At 33.4% G+C, this 19,366-nt stretch overlaps 1 protein-coding gene across 1 annotated transcript in view; it reads left to right on the top strand.

The window, feature by feature from the left end:
* Positions 1 to 19,366, top strand: part of LOC129495604 (low-density lipoprotein receptor-related protein 1B) — a 1,831,349-nt gene that overhangs the window by 1,630,761 nt on the left and 181,222 nt on the right. Inside the window, exons 61-66 of the mRNA XM_055303278.1 lie at positions 4,473 to 4,661; positions 5,515 to 5,663; positions 11,749 to 11,842; positions 15,324 to 15,440; positions 15,566 to 15,685; positions 17,523 to 17,642. Of these exons, the coding sequence (XP_055159253.1) occupies positions 4,473 to 4,661; positions 5,515 to 5,663; positions 11,749 to 11,842; positions 15,324 to 15,440; positions 15,566 to 15,685; positions 17,523 to 17,642 (789 nt within the window). The remainder of the gene's footprint in view (positions 1 to 4,472; positions 4,662 to 5,514; positions 5,664 to 11,748; positions 11,843 to 15,323; positions 15,441 to 15,565; positions 15,686 to 17,522; positions 17,643 to 19,366) is intronic.

The raw sequence follows: 19,366 nt of genomic DNA, 5'->3' as shown, positions 1-19,366 counted from the left end.
ACTAAAAATTCTACAAAATTAGAATGATATTATCCAGGAATACACTTGTTTAGCATGATGAATGCTATCCAAAAAAAAAAAAAAGAAGAATCAAGAGTATTGTAATAGAATAACTCTCATTGTGAGGCAGTGGTTAAGGCAATAGCATTCCAGATTGCTACCTATTCTATTTGTCATTATTACTAGGAACATTGATAGGATAGCATCCAGTACGACTAAAAAGGAAAACCTCCACAAAGAGTATTTCTTTGATGTATTTTTTGCAAAATACCAACTTCTTTATTCTGATGGATATAGTCTATAAGATAAAAATTAAGAGCCTAATACTTGAGTGAAATGCTGGCAACAGTATAATAAATAAAGCTGTTATCCAGAATAGACTTAACTGCAGAAAGCAGCTTTAAAATAGGCTTTAAATACATAATAAATACCTGTTAAACTGCAGCCCACACAATAGCTCTGTTTTTTCGGTCTTATTTTTTTAATTTTGTTTTTGTTTTTGTTTTTTTTTTTCGGTCTTATTTTATATGACTATTGAATACCTATAAATGAAAAGTTCCTTAATTTTATTTTTCACATTTCTCTTTTAATTAAGCAAGTGCAGTCTTACATATGATAATCGGTCATATTATTTTTCTCTTAAAAAGGATAGCCATTGTTATTTTGAGAAAACATTGACGACTATTTCCATAAACACAGTCACATCTCAGTGAATTCGTTGAATGTTTCCCTCATGCCATCACATTCCATGTTTATATTTATATGTACTTATTTATTGTTATAAACTTATGAATTATATATGAACACACACAAATATGTGTGTATAATAGATATATTACAAATGTACATATATGTAATATATGAATGCATGTACACATATATACATACATATTTACAAAGTAAAAATAAGTAAAAACATAGACAACCAAAAATAAGCAATTTTATTTTTCTCATTCTGAATCAGGAAAGTTTCTTATATCAGAATATATGATGATTTGGCTTAGAACATCTCATTTAGTCTCAGTGTGGGCTGAAATCTGTTTATGGAAAAGGAAACATGATATTCATTTATTTATATTTATCATTTAGCAGTTAATATATGGCATTTTTTTCATAGAAGCTTAAGCAAATAGTCAACTTATTGGAGAGGTTTAAGTCCTCAAGAAGAAAATAAGGTGTACTGCCAAGTTGTAAGCTAAGCTCCTAGAAAGGCAACATAAAAACATCTTTTTGTTTGTGTTTTTTTTTTCTTTCTTTTGTTTGCTTGATTTTCACTGACATTATTTGTTGTATAATCACCATCTCTTAGAGAATAGAATGTTGGATTTACTATCCAACGTGTTAGATATGTAGGACTGGATTTCCCCTTGTTAAAGTAAGTGGGTGTTTTAACTTTGTTTTCTCTAGAACAAATACTCTGGAGGTTGCATTTGATGCTATTTAGGAAATAAATATGTTTGCTAAATGAGCAACCCCAGAGTGGGCCTTTAAGGCTAAGAGTGACAGTCCTGTCCTTTAAGCCAATTTCAAGCAAGGGATTAAATCAAACAGATGGTCACTTTGGGCAAATGGACTAATTTCATCACCTTGTCCTTTTCTACATTTTCTGTACATTCAGCTGTGTGCCATGTTTCTTCTGAAATAAGAGTTCACCTTTTTGATCTCCATAAATTTATACCAATTATCTGATGACAGAGATTATCTGGTGGGTAGTCACTACAAGCTTAGAGATAGCAAATGTGCGCAATACTTAAATTGCCCCATGTCTGAAAATATGAAGTAATTTCAATCAAGTAATTAAATGAACTGACTTTCAGGGTGCCTGGGTGACTCAGTTGGTTAAGCATCTGACTCTTGGTTTCAGTTCAGGTCATGATCTTTGGGTTCTGGCATGGAGCCCTAAGTCAGGCACTGTGCTCAGCATGGAGTCTGTTTGTCCTTTTCAAACCCCTTCTGCCCCATGCACTTTCACATGGAACTTATGAAATTAGTCTTATTGCTTTATATACTTGTATTGCTTTGCTAAGGCTACCATTCAATGTACTACAAGCTGGATGGCTTAAACAACAGTTTATTTTCTGGAGGCCGGAAGTCCAGACCAAGGTGGTGGCAGACTTGGATTCTCCTGAGGCCTCTCTCCTTGGCCGGTAGATGGGCTTCTTGCTATGTCATCACAAGACCTTTCCCCTGTATGTGTACGCCTCTCGTGTTTCTGTTTCTCTCTTCTTATAAGGACACTGGTCATATTGAATTAGGACCCCACTTTTACCTACCTCCAAAAGCAGTCATCTTGGGGAGTAGGGCTTCAGCATATGAATTTGGAAAAGAAGGAAACAATTTAGTCTATTACAATACTTAACCTATAAGGCTGGCTTCCTTGAAAGCAGTGCTAATAGGTAAAATGTAAAGAACTCAGCAGCCAGAGTCTGATTTAGATTAAAATACCAGTACTTCATTTACCAGTTTTTAATCCCCCTTTTAGTCAAGGTATTAAATTGTCCAAATTTTAGCTTTCTTATCTATTAAGTGAGATCTACCTACTACTATGCAATAAAATGATGCATATTAAATAAAACAAGCTATATAAAGTAGATATACTACTACAGGGTTTCACAATCTCAGAACTATTAATATTTGGGCCTGATCATTCTTTGTTGTGGGGCCACCTACTGAAAACCACTGCCAACTTCCTGGTACTAGAATTCTTAACAAATGTCAGCTATAAGTTACTTACCGAATAATTAAAAGACTATGAAACATTAGAGTTGTTAAGAAAATTCTTACAATAACTCCACTTTTTGTGTATAAACTAGTTGAATCTCTGGTGGACTGAGATTTTTTTAAATGATAATTATCTTTTTGAGTCCATATTTAATGATACAACTTTTTCTTTGCATCTAAGGAAATTTGAATGGAATCTTTCTCGAAGTTACAACTTTTTCTGCCAATTTTCATTTTAAGATTTCCAAACATACACATACGTTGAAAGACTGTCGTAATCACCCATCACCAGGATTCACCTGATTAACATTATACCACATTTTTTTAGATCTTTCTGGAATGAATTTATACAGCTAAGGAGGGGAGGTGGGAATAGTTAGTGTAAATAACTCAGATATGATTCATTCTGGTAAAGTGTCCTTTGCATCTTTCTATCCTGTTCCACTTATCATCCTAGCAGTAGGGTTCATGTCCATAGGAGTACACAGACAATTCAGTTTCAGTGCTTGCATCAAAAGTATACACATATGGATTTTTCTTGAGTTTTAGCTTCCTTTATAGGCATAGTATCTACTCTGAGATGGATTTCTAGTTAGATCCTACAGTGATAGTCATTAGTGGTTTAAAGTGTCACCTGTTTGGAGGAGTCTCATCTTACTGCTTTTATTTCTATTTTCTCTGTGTCATAGTGAATTCTCTGAGCACATTTGGCCCAGCTGAATAAAAACAACAAATTGTATTTGAACTTTTGAAGTTTATCAGTTACTCCTGAATGAGGAATATGCCAAATATTAATTCTTGGTCATGAAAATCTAATTTATAAAAAGTATTTATTACTGGACTTATAGTACCTTTTTTTCATTAATGAACAGTTTCTCAGAATTTCTAAAAGTAGATATGAAAATAAATATGGAGAAACATTGTAAAGCTCATGTAAATTTATAAATAAATTCTTTATTTATAGTTTTTGAAAAATTTTTGAAAGAAAACTCTATCACATTTTAAAATTACTTAACGTTAAATCACCAACCAACAAATTTATCATATCTCGTGTGCCGGATAGGACCTTGGAATCTCTTGAATGAAAAATTCACACTTGTGATGCTTAATCTACTATTTACATTTAAATTTAGTCCTAAAATGAAAGTATAATCATGAAATAATTTTAACCTGCAACTAAACAGTTTTTTTTGGCTGTTAAATCTGCCTAATGCATTGTTGTCTGTCACACTTATTTTCCTCCATCACTTTCCCAGCTCATCTTGCATGTAAAGATACTCATAAAATCTCAGTGACTAAAGTAGTTTATGGTAGGCTTAGAGTCAATCTTTCTCCAGGTAGATAAAGATTTCATCCTGGATATATAATTTAATCAATTTGGAGGTGGGAGAAAGCAGTACAATGACCTGTAGATTTAAGGATTTAAGTTGGGAACAACTGGATGGATATATATATTTTTTTTTCTAAAATATTGGATGGTATTTGTTTCTGGTGAAGCAGACATTACTTGTGAGCAGGATCGCATTCTTCCCAGTGGTCAAATCAGGTTAACTCTGAGCAAAGTAAACTCCTGCGCCAGGTCCTGCATTCTCTTATCTGGTAATAAAGAACCTTGCTGGCCTGACAGGTTGTCACAGCAATTATTCACATGAAGTTCTGTAGCAGTTGTATCTGTCAGCCCATGTAGTATTGAATATTTTAACTGGCAGTCTTCCAAGACTGAACATTAATCTTACCATCTCCTATTACAGTCCCTAATCAAGATATTCCAGGGGTGATTGCACTAACATTGTTTGAAGACTACATCTACTGGACTGATGGGAAAACCAAGTCACTCAGCCGTGCCCATAAAACCTCGGGAGCAGACAGACTGTCACTGATTAACTCATGGCATGCCATCACAGATATCCAGGTGTATCATTCTTATAGACAACCTGATGGTAATTATTCTTTCCATGATTTCCATAAACACATCAACATCTTTAGTAACATTCCATTTTTGTTTCTTCCATGGTTAAGTGTAAATTTAGCTTTAAGAAAGAGGACCAGATTTCATTATTTAGCACAACTGTATAGGGTGAAATCAGTTGATTTCAAGTATGTCTATTAAGGAATATGAATACATCTCTTAAGGAATATGAAGCTCAATGATAGTACAGAGGATTATTAATTTGTTGAGATATTATGTTGAAGTGACAATAATATCTGTAGCTGGGGAAGTAGAGAATGCATTCTTGAAATGACTTATTTACATAATAGTTATAGGATCCTTACTTTCTGGAATGCTGGGTGAAAGGAATTATGTTTATGTATCTCTGGGGCTCTACAAATGATACATATATCCAGTTTATTTAAGCATATGTCTAGTAGGAATTCTATCAGACCTTATGGAATAAAGTTTTGATTATTTTGCTTAAAACACTATTTGGCTTAGAAAACAAAGTCACTACACTATTAGTTGTAGATCATTGTTTCATTGTTTTATTTTACATTTATATTTCTAAACATATGTATGTCTTCATCCAAAATGCTTCTAGTCTACATTTTTCTGATGGACAATTTTTTTTTCTACTAAAACACTTGTCTTGTGGAAATGCATCCTTAAAATTATTTAGTGGTAAAATGAATGCCATTGGGCAACAGGTAGAATTTATAACCAAGTACAATTAATTATATGTATGATCTTGATGGCTTCCTGATACAAAGTTCTACAAGTTATGAAGTTTAATTGGCCTGTCTCTAATCACATATTACATTTGGGCCTTGATTTCTCTGTTTCTTTCTCATCTGTAGTTTCCAAACATCTCTGTATGATAAATAACGGAGGTTGCAGTCATCTGTGCCTTTTAGCGCCTGGAAAGACTCATACTTGTGCATGTCCCACCAACTTCTATCTTGCAGCTGACAATAGGACTTGCTTATCCAACTGCACAGCCAGTCAGGTGAGTAGAGGTCTAGATACCACATTCTAAGATACATCAAGTTATTATAAAGGCTTTGCTTGAATTTTATTGACTTAAACCATTTTTGAAGCATCATTTTTTTGTTGTTGTTTAGCATAGTATGATGACCATTCCATACTTTATATAGAGGATCACATAGTAAAGGAAAAGTAGTTGATCTAATATTCTGAGAATGAGAACTTCGGAGATAGGAGATACAGATAGAAGCCAAAAGAGAAACAAAAACAATGCTGAAAACCACTTTTTACAAAGCCCCACACAGAATAATGGTTCAAATCACAAATGGATATAGCACAATCATCTGAAGAGATCTGACATATTTCAAGAAGGCACAGTGATTGTGGCATAGGGCAAAGACTAAGATATATACAGTTTAAACAAATAAACAAATATTCCTAGATAATCTGCTTTGCCACCATCTCTGCTCCTCTCCCATTCCTCAGAGCAAGTGATAGGGAAAAGATGAATTGGACAAAAAGTAATTTTCTAGAGTTTTTTAATTGAAAAATTATATTATCTAAATAATTCCTTTCCAAAAGTTATTTTTTCCAACATGTAATTGTTTCTACTAAAGATATTAAGATGTATACCCAATGGTAGGTAGTTACATGGACTTGATATTACTACTTTCAAATTATGTATCATAGTCCTATGAAATCCTAAGATTTGATTTTGTTATATTTGAGTCACTCTGTTATTTAAAATAAAATTGTCAAAGAAACTATGACTAAATGTGTTCCTAGAATTCTCTGTTTTGAATCTGCTGGTTTTCTAATTGGAGCAGTGACTTCATGGCAAAACGCTGAATTCCTCTTAGGGTGTGCTTATTTTCAGAATGAAGAAGCTAATACTAGCTCACCCAGACTAAAGAACTGTACAGTGCAAAAAATCAGAGCACTTTGAGGCAGACAGTGTGTGTAGTGGTTGAGGGCACTTGACCACTCTGACTCTGAAACCAGTTTCACTTTGTAACACCGACTGCTTTAAATTGGCTGAATAATCTTGGGTTTGTTACTTACCCTTGTGATGCCTCAGTTTTCTCGTCTTTTAAATGGAAATACTAATATTTCTAGACCACTGTTATGGAGATTAAATGGGAAAAGTTCCTGGTACATAGTAAGTGTTGTTATTGCCCTTGTCCTGTAGTGCAGTGAGAACACACTCAAGGGTATTTGTGCAATTAGTGTGAGCTGCCATCAGGAGGTTCTGATGTATAATTGGAGGTACAGGTTGCAGTTTCTTCTTTCTTTACAAAGTGTATTGTTTTAATTATAATCCCCTAAGTATTTGGATAAATACAATGCATTATCTATAGAGAACTAGAAATTTAAGTCTCTGTAAGAGGCAAAATAAGCAAACTATTCACAGAGAGAAAATTTAAGGGAGAAATCTCAGGTTCTTAAAACTTTTTATTTTTATTTTTTTTTATTTTTATTTTTATTTTTTTTATTTATGATAGTTACAGAGAGAGAGACAGAGGCAGAGACACAGGCAGAGGGAGAAGCAGGCTCCATGCACCGGGAGCCCGATGTGGGATTCGATCTCGGGTCTCCAGGATCATGCCCTGGGCCAAAGGCAGGCACCAAACCGCTGCGCCACCCAGGGATCCCTCTTAAAACTTTTTAAATACAATTTCAGTTAGTACTGTTTAGTTTAGACCATTTCTGGTTTAAACTTCAGATTATCTTGAAATAACCTCTAGCCCCTTATTCTGGAGTGGCCCAAGAGTCACTCTGTTGGGGCCTAACACTGTGGCCTTACGTGACTTAGTAGAAATGATGATGCCCATCTAAGCCACATACAAGGTGCTGAACCTCAGTAGCCAAACAGAAAAGGACACTTGATACACAGAACATCTCAAAACATCAGCTTTCCTTAATAGTAAAGGGAATAAAACATTTCAAAGTTTATATAAGAAAACCTATATTTAGTCAATGCCAAAAAACAATCAGACCAATTAAATGAATACCTAAATCCACTCCCTAAAAATATTATTCATATAATTAAATTATTTCGCAAGTTAGTATCACTGACGATATGATTAAAATATATAGAACTTTTAAATACCCCAATAGTTTTTTTACATGAATTTGTTTTTAATTTTAAAAATTCAACAATAGTGAGAACAGCAACAACAACACAAATTGTGGATCAGATATTTTTGTTGTCAGCAGTACTTCCTGAAGAAAAGAGTTATCACTTCATTTGTTTCATTTTTATGAAAATAAAATTTTCATAATGTTTTATTTTTTAGAGTCTAGTTAATGCAGCCAACAATATATCCCCTGAATACTACTGACTTTTAGAAAAATAAAATAGGCAGATCACACCAATAAGAATTCTATTAGAATTGAAAATGAACATAAAAATCGGATAAAAAAATAAGATCAAATCCAATTCTTATAGCACTTATCACTTCAAATATTAAAGCTAATTCATTTTTATTTTCTAATAAAAGTAAATTTAAAAATAACTTTACTTAGTTTTTAAATGGAGACTTTTTCTATTGCAAGTAAACCTCACTTGTGTATGCAGAATTTGCATTTTATACCTGTATCCATTTTAACAGACATGTATTTAGTAGTTTTTTTATAGCTTCTTCTTGTGGGTGATAATTGCAGTTTGCAATTTATTTTATGAAGATATTAGTCTTAGAGAACATTTACCATGAGGAATGTTTTATACTTATATTTAGCATTTATCTTTTTTAAGTTACTGTATTTAAGTATGAAAAAATGAAGCCCAGACACAAAATAGAAGAAATCTTCCTTTGAGAGTAATGAATAAAATGTTGATTAGCATAAAAAGTAACATAATAAGTGTATTTTACCCCAGCCTTCTCTTAGCTCAAACCTTTTATGTTCTTATTAAAAATGAAATGGCAAGCACAATCGTCATGTCTTATATAATTCCAACAGTTGGTGTTTATTTAAATCAGGCATATGTAGTGAGTTTAAAATATGTATTTTAAATATTTTTCAAATCTTGATTGGGAAGGCTTTGAATATACTCAGGAGACATGAAATCCTCTTGCTAATGTACTTTGATATACTGTAATGACTGGAAATGTTTAATGTTCAGGGCAATTGCTTTCAGAGTTAGCCTGATATCCCCAGTCACTATCTATAAAGGTAATATTTTTCCTGTGGTAATTTATAAAAACCACCACAGATACGACCACAGGCTAAGCAAAAACGGGAAAATCAGTTGAACAGTCAGATCTTCCCCTGGATTCACAGTGCTCTATTCCCTTCCATATTGCTACTAGGAAAAAAAAAATTCTCTTATTTAAGAAAATAATGTAGATCTGCCTTGAATCAACTTCATGGTATCCAGAGAGGTTCAGCAAAAGCTAGCGTCAAATTTTCTCTTACTTGAAACTAATAATATTTTAAATGAACAAACTTTTAGCTCACTAATCCATCTCATTAGGGAAAGTTGAACCTAGGCTATATTCTTTTGTGTTACGTATCTGTCTGGCATACAGCATCCAAAGTGAATGTCACCTTGCTTTCAGGCCATTCAAATTGAAATTGCAACAGAAACACTTCAAGAAGAAAATTAATAAATTGTAGAAAGTTGTCAAACTACTATTTTCAATTCCAGATGAATTTTGTGATATATGCTTTTCACTGAATTTCTGTTGAAATGAAGAAAATAATTTGATAGTGCTAGAAGAAACTTACTAAACTTTATCATCTATTGCTTGGTTTTCATAAAATAAAATTTTAATGGCAATTGTTTTAGATGTATGTACTCTCTATTTGTAAAGTGTGATTTTCCTTAGTTTATTTTGTGAGAATAAGCTTAAAACTGAAAGTAGTTAATTTGTGGTCTGAGATCACTAGGGTATAAATTTCCTGGGTTTTCTTGGTCTCTATGTACATTAGGTCAATAGTGTAGTTAAGTAGGAACAATAATTCTGTGTTCTGTGTCAGGAGAAGAATTTGAATTCAGATTACCTTTTTTATAAAAAATGCAATAATATAACCTTCTGGAACATTTTTCTAGCAACATGTTACATGTGTGGTAAATGGCTTATAAGTAATTACTGCCATATAACATTTTCAACTAGTTTCTCTGTTGTTAATTTTCCACTTGAGGGTTTATTCCAAAAGAAAAGAGAGAAAAAGAAAAAAAAATCTGACTTCTGTAATAGATTTTTTTTTCTTACAATTTTTAACTATTTAAATGAAAAGGATGATAGAACAAATACAACACATTAATAGGGGTGCCTGAGTGGCTCAGTCCATTAAGCTTCTGACTCTTGGTTTCAGCTCAGGTAATATCTCCGGCTCGGGCAAGAGCGGATGCTTGTAGCAAGAAGTCAGCTTTCTTCTGACCTTCTTTACTAAAATCTACATCCCCCCACCAAACCCCCCCCAACACCACCCATTCCCGAGTCCACGGTAATGGAACTCCAATCTCATCCTATACAACAGACTAAATAATGTTTATTCTAAACCACACACACACCTACTACTCCACCTACACTCCACCCCACAGATTCCGATACAATTTACATAATTAACACATCACCAGAACCAAAATCATAAGAGCACAACAATTACTTAAAATACTTAAATACTTATCTTCACACTCACTTAATTACTACAATCTATCATTCAACCAACAATTCATTCACCAAACTTCTAAACAAATCCCACTATCTAAAAAAACTTCATACCAAATCCCCCCATCAAATATCCACAAAATAATTCTCATACCAAAACATAAACCAAATCTACTTCCTTAAAACTCAATTCCACTCCCAAACCACACCTTCCTTATCTACATTTCCATTTATTATAACATATCCAATAAATTCTTAATATTAAAAACTTAAAATTACTAACCACTTACACTTTCTCATCAAAATATACTAAATAAAAATATAACATCCATCACCCACCCCAACTCTTCCTTTTTTTTTTTTTTTTTTTTTTAACCACCCCCCCCCCCCCCCCCCCCCTATTTTTTTTTTTTTCCCCCCCCTTTTACACACCTTTTGGGGGGAAGAAAGAAAAAGAAAGGTAGTATATGCTTGTCTTAGACTCTATGGGAAGGTGGGAGCTCAGCTTTGGTAAGTACCACCTGGCAAATACAAATGGCCTAATCATATTGGCCAACATCCTCCATACTTTTCCATTAGTTTACACCAGAGCTTAAATCAACCCCTGCCTTTTGTTTCAGTGGAATTCAGTTCAATCTCTCTCCCCTATTGCGGTAGTTTTAAATAAATTCTTCCTTGCCTTTTTAACTGTCCAGTGCAATTTTTGTACCTGTTTTTTTTTTTAGTTATGATGATTTATCTTATTTATTGCAAAAGACCATGTATATTTATTAAAAATTCTGAAAACTGAAAATAACTGTACTGCTTTTAACTGCTTTAAAGAAGTATTCTTAAAATTTATGTGGGCAGATATTCATTATGGCTAAAGGCATTATGTTCAGACAGTTCCATGGAATCACAGCATGACAGTACCGGAAAGGATCATCCGGATTATCTTTAACTCCTCATTTTAGTAGCTAAGGAATACAGATAGAGAGATGTTAATCAAATTGGCTAAGATTCCTAAGAAAGTGCAATTCAATTAACTTAATTCAAATTAGCTAAATTAATTCAACTTTTCAATGAATTCAGGATACCTTTTCCTGAGATTTCTGCTGATTTTTTTTTAGCCATATTCAGCATTTGGCAAGCTTTCTGTAGAGGTTCAGATAATAAATATTTTAAATTTGCTGGCCACATGGTCTCTGTAGCAACTACATAACTGTTGTGGTGGTGCAAGAGCAACCATAGATCATATGTAAATGGGTAAGCTTGCCTGTGCTCAGAAAGCCCAGGAGGTTTTCCTGAACAATATGCTTTCCTGGCAGATCATTTTGCTACTTGTCGTGCATTTATTCCCTATTGTGGAATTCTCTAAGACCACCACAGTTCAAATTTGCAGCAAGAGAGTAGGCTAGGCTGCTCTGCCCTGGTGAGTTTTTAAATATCCATTTTATATAAAGGTAGGGTTTTTCAACCTTTTTTTCCCCCCTTTTTTTTTCTTTTTTCAAGTTTCGATGCAAAACTGACAAATGTATTCCATTCTGGTGGAAATGTGACACTGTGGATGACTGTGGCGATGGATCTGATGAACCTGATGACTGTCGTGAGTACATTGGTGAATGTGGGAATTTAGAATTTAGAGCTCCTTATATCCCAGACCTTGAAAGTTGAAGTGATACCTTAAATATTGCCTTTTGCTTTTACAAAATCTTTAAGTATACATCAGAAATTGTTACATTGTCTTGAGTATGCCTCTGTTAATTATTACATTTAGAATGATGTCATCAGCAATTTTGTCTTGAAGTTTCATTTGACTTCAATTTTCTTACTAGAAGAAAAATTACACTCCTCATGCAATGATCAGTATAATGACAATCAGCATGATTTTGACTGGATATATCACCATATTAGAAGTAAAAATGGGCAAGTTTTCAGAATGCTACTCATAACAAATCTTACTGTTAAAGGATTAATCTTTCAACTATTTATCAGTTTTACAATACTGGAAATTCCTTAAAAGTGAGATTTTTTTCAATATGAATCATTAATTTGTTCTACTAATCATTCTTATACTCTTAGGAATTGCCTTAAAATGACTGCCAATTATATTTGGACTCAAACTGTGATTGGCATGGTTAGGTACCCTATACATATATATATACACATACATATACATATATATGTATATCTATATTTATATATTATATAAAATGTATATTTTTATGACATCCTAAAAACTTGGGATGCCAGGGAATTCATGGTGCATCAGTTTAAACACATTTATTTTAAATGACATTATTGAAGTTTGCAAGTATGTGAATCTGGGATTAAATTTTCCTACTTTTTCAATTATCTAAGATTCCTAAGAAAGTGTGATTCAATTAACTTAATTCAAATTAGCCAAATTAATTCAACTTTTTAATAAATTCAGGATACCTTTTTCCTGATATTTCTGATGATATTTTAGCCATATTCGGCATTTGGCAAGCTTTCTGTAAGGGCTCAGATAATAAATAGTTTAAACTTGCTGGCCATATATATATATGGCCCACGTGTATGTACATATATGTGTCTATACATTTAGCTATATTTTATAACTTTGGTTTAATGTACAATCAGTATAACTATTTCTTGATAGACTTTTATAGTTCATTCCATGGGCAACTCCAATACTGTACTGTCAAGTGAAGATGTTTATAGTCAATCATGATAATTCTCTCAAATTTCAGTGGATAGTTGCCATGATTTGGCCTTGACAACTGAGTTCAAGATCCCTAGGCTTGCACTAAAGAGAGATAGTATACTCTCTTAAGTAAAAGCTAGTTACTTTCTGCTGTAGAACTTTCTACCACATAATTACAAAACTGCTCTAAACTTAGGGCCTCTAGATAGTTACTTAGATGAGATATATTCCATCTTCTGCACTACCAAGTATATAAAACATATGAAGTTGTTTCACATAGTTCATTTATAGCTTTGAAAGCAGCTAATAATATATTCAAGGAAAAGGAAAAAACTTACAGAAGTCATCGCTTTCCTAATATTCTCTTTATGTTTGAAAGGTTCATTGGTCTTTGATTTTTTTTTGATTTTTTTAAATACAGTTTTTGTCTTCACCTTGATAGACATGTACTATGCCTGTACTGTACTGTACTATGCCTGAGTTATTCTTTTTTAAAGTTATTGAATTAAAAGGACTATCAAAGTAACAAGAAATTATATTGGTGACTAACTGAAAGTTACTCATTAAAAAAAGTTATTGATTTCCCTGCAATAAGTAAACTTTTGACAATAAAATAAATTAACAAATACAACTTATTGTATAATTTATGGAAATAAAGAAGAACAAATATGTTAAATGATCCCTGATAGTAAGATGACTTTTCCTGCCCATATTTACTCAAGTGTTCTCTGAGGAAATACAACCATAATGACCCGCAGACACAGTGTCTCCCAATGCTTTCCCTTCTAAACTATCTGCAGCTCCTGAGCTCTAACTTTAGTCTTGCCTGGAATATCATGTTGTAACCATACTGATATAAAAACATTAACCAAAGATTTAGTATAGTAAGTTTTTCGCATTTATACACTTTCAAAATAGATGATGAACAAATATAACCTTAATGTCTTTTGAGGGGAAACAAAGAGACATCTGGTATCTAAGAGTCTCTATATCATCCTTATCCTGGTTAAATACCAATACTACATGTTTTTATTGGTGACATTATCTCTTGTGATCTTTCAGTAAATGATCTTTTACTTGGAGTCGACAGGTTAACAGCACTGAACATCTGTAGGCATGAAGCTTTACTTTAAGAGTTATGGTGAGGTGGAAAGTGATGTACAGGAGTCTGTGCAGCATTTAGAATTCATCTTTGAAGAGCTGCATCACCAAATTTGTAGGTACTAAGTTACTGGTAATAGTTATAATTTCACCTGAAAAGGCAGGGAAGCTTAATCCCAGGATGTTTCATATACTTGCAAACTTCAACAATGTTATTTAAATAAATGTGGTTGAATTGATGCATCACAAATTCTCTGGCATCCTAAGTTTTTAATTACATTTTCTATGATGCTCTAGTACACCAAGGATCATTCTAAAGACACATTTAAAAGGTCAAATGGGCTTCCCAGCTATTTTCCAGGCATTGAAAGTCCTCTGAAATCTATAACTCTTCTTTGAGAAGGTTGTTTTGGTAGCAAAGGAATATTCAAGAAAATCATATATGAAGCAACAGGAAATAGAGGAAATGCACATGTTCAGAGTGTGAGAAAATTAAGTATCATACAGTTTCAACATTTAGTGTGATTAATAAATGTCATAGATTGAAGTTAAATGACATTTTAGAACTCACCTATGGAAGTCAAGCATATATTGAGTTATTTTTTTAATATTAAGGAAATTTTTAATTAATATTATAGATATAAAAGAGTAATTTTCCAAAAAAAGTTTAAAATATCACTTATTAATATTTGGTTGATTTATTCGAGCTACATACATTAGGATCATCAGTCAAAAGGTAAATGTTTTAATACAAGCAACACAGTTTCTGAGACGACCTCAGAATCAGATCTGGATCTAATTTCCAAATCTGGCCCTTGAAACTTGTACATACTTGGGTGAGTTATCAATATCCATGAGACTTAGTTTCATCATTTATAAAGTGGTTATGGTGATATTGAGGTAAGAAGGTTATGATGAGATTCAATTAGTAGCTCTATGTGGAAGGGCCTTACCTTGTTTCTGATAAAGAGTAGATATTCAATAGATCCTACTTTATTATGATGATTATTGTTATCATTATTCCATATATAAACTCAAAAATATGGCAAAATAAATTATCACCTGGTATTTCTTCTGTTAATTTGTGAAATGTATTCTGGAGGCCATCTGAGTTGCTCGTAGCTTAGCAGTACCGTGTATCTGAATCCAAGAGCTATCTATGTGTAAGACATTCATGCTGTGCTCCAGGATATGTTTCATATAATGAAATAATAAATAACTGTAATGTCAGAAAAGCTCTATTTAAGAGGTCATGAATGGAGCTTGGCATTCGATGACACCTGTCTCTTTTCTCCCCTAGCTGAATTTAAATGTCAGCCAGGCCGGTTTCAGTGCGGCACTGGGCTCTGTGCTCTGCCTGCTTTCATCTGTGATGGAGAGAATGACTGTGGAGACAATTCGGATGAGCTCAACTGTGGTAGGTGATTACATTCTTAACCGAGAATATAAATCTAATTCTTACCTGATTTTGACTGCACTGATTTAAATTCAGACACAGTTTTCAGCACATATTTAATTGTTGTTGTTCTTTCCTTCTTTTAGACACACATGTCTGCCTGTCGGGTCAGTTCAAGTGTACAAAGAACCAAAAATGTATCCCAGTAAACCTCAGATGTAATGGACAAGATGACTGTGGGGATGAGGAAGATGAAAGGGACTGTCGTAAGTCATCTGAGAATGTTCTGTCTTGTTTTACTTCTGAGTCTCAACTGATGTTGGTCTAAAAATTTTTATCGTGTACCATACATCCACACAATGTGGAAACACATAACAGCAATTGTGACAAAGACTTCCAAACTGACACCTTTGGTTACTTAAGAAGCTCTCTATAAAGAGTATAGAGAACATTAAAACATGGATGGTCTTTTTAAAAAAAACAAAAAGATTTTATTCATTCATGAGAGAGAAAGAGCATGGGTGCACAAGGGAGCACACAAGCAGGGGGAGGGGTACAAGCAGGCTCCCTGCCCAGCTGGGAGCTCTTACATAGGGCTTGATTTCAGGATATTGGGATCAGGACCCAACCAAAGGCAGATGCTTAATCAACTGAGCCACCTAGGCACCCCATGGATGGTCTTTACTTAAAAAGCTATCTGAGGAGAGACACCTGGGTAGTTCAGTGTTTGAGTATCTGCCTCCTGAGTCCAGGGGTCGAGTCCCCCATTAAGTCCCCCATCAAGTCCCATATCGAGTCCCCTATCAGGCTCCCTGTGAGGAGTCTGCTTCTCCCTCTATGTCTCTGTCATTCTCTATGTGTCTCTCATAAATGAATAAATGAAATCTTAAAAAAAAAGGTACCCGAAGATTACAGTAACCTGAAACAACATGCATTCATTCGTATCATCCTTAAGAGAAGAAGCAAAATCAACATTATAGGTGACTATAGTGTTTTATTCATAAATTGATTTTTTTTTTTTTGCCCACACTAAGCAGTCACGGGTAATTTTCTTCTACTGATTAATTAGTTACTTGAAATCAGCTCCATTAACAAGAGATTGCTTTTTTTCTTCATAAAATACATGTTGAATGTATGATGAGAACATCTGAGCAAAATAACCTAACAAAATTGTGTTAAAAATTGTAAATAATACTCTATTTAATGTGTCTTAGCAAGCTACTTCAAAGAACAGTAGTAAAACATCTTCTATTCTTTTTATCTCTTATTTCCATCCCCCACCAATAAAATCAAACTAGATTAAATGGAAAGCAAAACAGTTTATGTCATATACATATAGGCACATAGGCAGACGCGCATGCACACACACATATACACGAACACATACAGAATCTGAACAATAAAGTACCTGCCAAGTTTCAGGGTTTCAACAGAACTGCTGCCAACGTTTCTGTCTTGCTGAGGTTTTATTTTATTCCTCTAAAACTTTTATCTGTAAATAATGTGCAGTCACCCAGCAATTTGATTAAGATGGTGCATTGAGAATAAAGTCGGTACCAGTTCTTTATGGTTAGTCATTCTAGGAGCTGATCCATTAAACTGACTAGGATTTGTGATGCAGTTTACAGTCAGATATTCACGTCTTCCCTCAAAAACTCAACACTAGAGATTTCGATAAGTTTTTTGCTTTTTATTTCCTTATTCATGAATATCTTCTGATTTTAGTCTTTTTCTATTTATAGAAATGCATATGCATAAATTCTTACATTTATTTATCTGGTAAAATTATTCTGAAAGGTTCTGAATTCTTTATTTTTAAAATTAATTTCAAAATACAGGTAATCAAGGTGGCCTTGTTTTGAAAACTCTGATTTTTTTTATCCAATGCATCATTGCAGAAATATTTTTTATTTATTTCTACTGAAAAGGATATTTGGAATATATCATAGATTATGCAAGTTAAAACTCTTCACCTTCAGAGATTTATTAATTAAAAGATAATACATTTCCAGTTGATTATCTTAAGCATTTGTTTGTCTAATTGGTTTTTAGATAAACTGTTCTTATTGAAAGCTACATTTTAATAGATGTTTTCTCCTTAAGCCGAAAACAGCTGTTCTCCAGACTATTTCCAGTGTAAAACTACTAAACATTGCATTTCCAAGCTGTGGGTTTGTGATGAGGATCCAGACTGTGCGGACGCATCAGATGAGGCCAACTGTGGTGAGTGTTTTGTGACCCTGGATGGTACCTATTGTATTTGTATCGTCATCTGACATAGCCACAGTGAAAGGGATTTGAACACAATTCTAATGAAGCCAAGGTCTCCCATGAGAAAGTTTTGTCTCTGCGTTCACAGAGTTGTGTGACCTCAGATTAGCTATTTTATAAAAACAATCTCAGGTTAGCCGTTTTTACCCAGAGAAGGATAAGGCAAAAGAATAATATTGCTGAAAATGACTCAAAACTATTTTTGATGAAATAGATGAATCTATAAGGTAGACTGAACTGTCTCTTCTTGTGGCAGAGCATGCACATGATATTAGTATTTAATGATAGAAGCAATGAGACATTCATTATCTCTGTGTTGTTCACAGAGACAATTTTTTTTACTTAAATACATATGATTTTTCCATTTATTCAATGATTATTGGTCATTCATAAACATGGTAAAAAAGGAGAAAAGATAAAGTATCTGTTCTGTTTTAATAGATGACAATAATCACTTAAGTTAGCATTTGTTTCTGAAACATTGATTTTTTTACTTAAAATCAATACTTTTATTTACAAGAATTATTCCTTAATTAAAATTGTAGAAATGGAGAACATATTTATTTTGTTTAATCCATTTGATTCTATCTTGAAAATGTCAACCTTGAAGACAGAAATGAAGATTAGTTGTCATATGTAATTCATTTTATCAACATTTATTAAATACTAAAAGAGGCATTTTGTAGGTGGACATACCAAACTTGGCATTGTTGAGGAAGCAAAAAATTATTTTATCTAGTAATTGATTAAGAAAAATAAAGACGGGGTGGCTCAGTGGCTCAGTCAGTTAAGTGTCTGACTCTTGATTTCAGCTCAGGTCATGATCTCAGAGTTGTGAGATCTAGCCCTGTGTCTGGTTCTGCAATGAGTGTGGAGCCTGCATGGAATTCTCTGTCTCCATTTCCCTCTGCCTCTCCCCTCTTCAAAGAAGGAAGGAAGGGAGGGAGAGAGGGAGGGAGGGAGGGAGGGAGGAAGGGAGAATGGGAGAGAGAAAGAGAGAAAGGGAGAAAGAAAGAAAGAAAGAGAAAGAAAAAGAAAGAAAGAAAGAAAGAAAAAGAAAGAAGAAAGAAAGAAAGAAGAAAGAAAGAAAGAAAGAAAGAAAGAAAGAAAGAAAGAAAGAAAGAAAGAAAGAAAGAAAAGAAAAGAAAGAAAGGAAAGAAAGAAAGAAAGAAAGAAAGAGAAAGAAAGAAAGAGAGAAAGGCAAGTTTATTCAAACTGAATATAGGACTTCCAGGCTTCATAGACAAAATTGTGTTAAATTAATCTGCTATATTCCACAGCGCTCTGAGCTCTGTTGTCTCTAGCATTTTTTGTATACCAAAGAAAAATGGAATAATGATGTATAATTAGCTAAATGAATACTTTTTCTGGAATATCTACAATTTGTTCTTCACTTAGATGTGCCTTAACTGTTGTTAATTATATTATTCAACCTGATAATTATCAATCATTATAATCACAGTAAATCCTAGTATTTATTTAGTGTTTACCATATAGCCCAGGAAATTTGTCAAAGACTTTATATTCATTATCTCACATAATCTCTTTGCTGCCCCTATTTTATTGATGTAAATGAGTCCCAAGGAGACTGTGTGACTTACTGAATATTCCACGGTTAGCAGGTGGTAGAATTGAGACTTTAATCAAGGGTTATTTCACACTAACACATCTATTCT

This window comes from Nyctereutes procyonoides, unplaced genomic scaffold, assembly GCF_905146905.1.
Source record: "Nyctereutes procyonoides isolate TBG_1078 unplaced genomic scaffold, NYPRO_anot_genome, whole genome shotgun sequence".
In the NCBI taxonomy this organism is placed as follows: Eukaryota; Metazoa; Chordata; class Mammalia; order Carnivora; family Canidae; genus Nyctereutes; species Nyctereutes procyonoides.
This window is presented reverse-complemented; position numbering and strand designations above follow the sequence as displayed.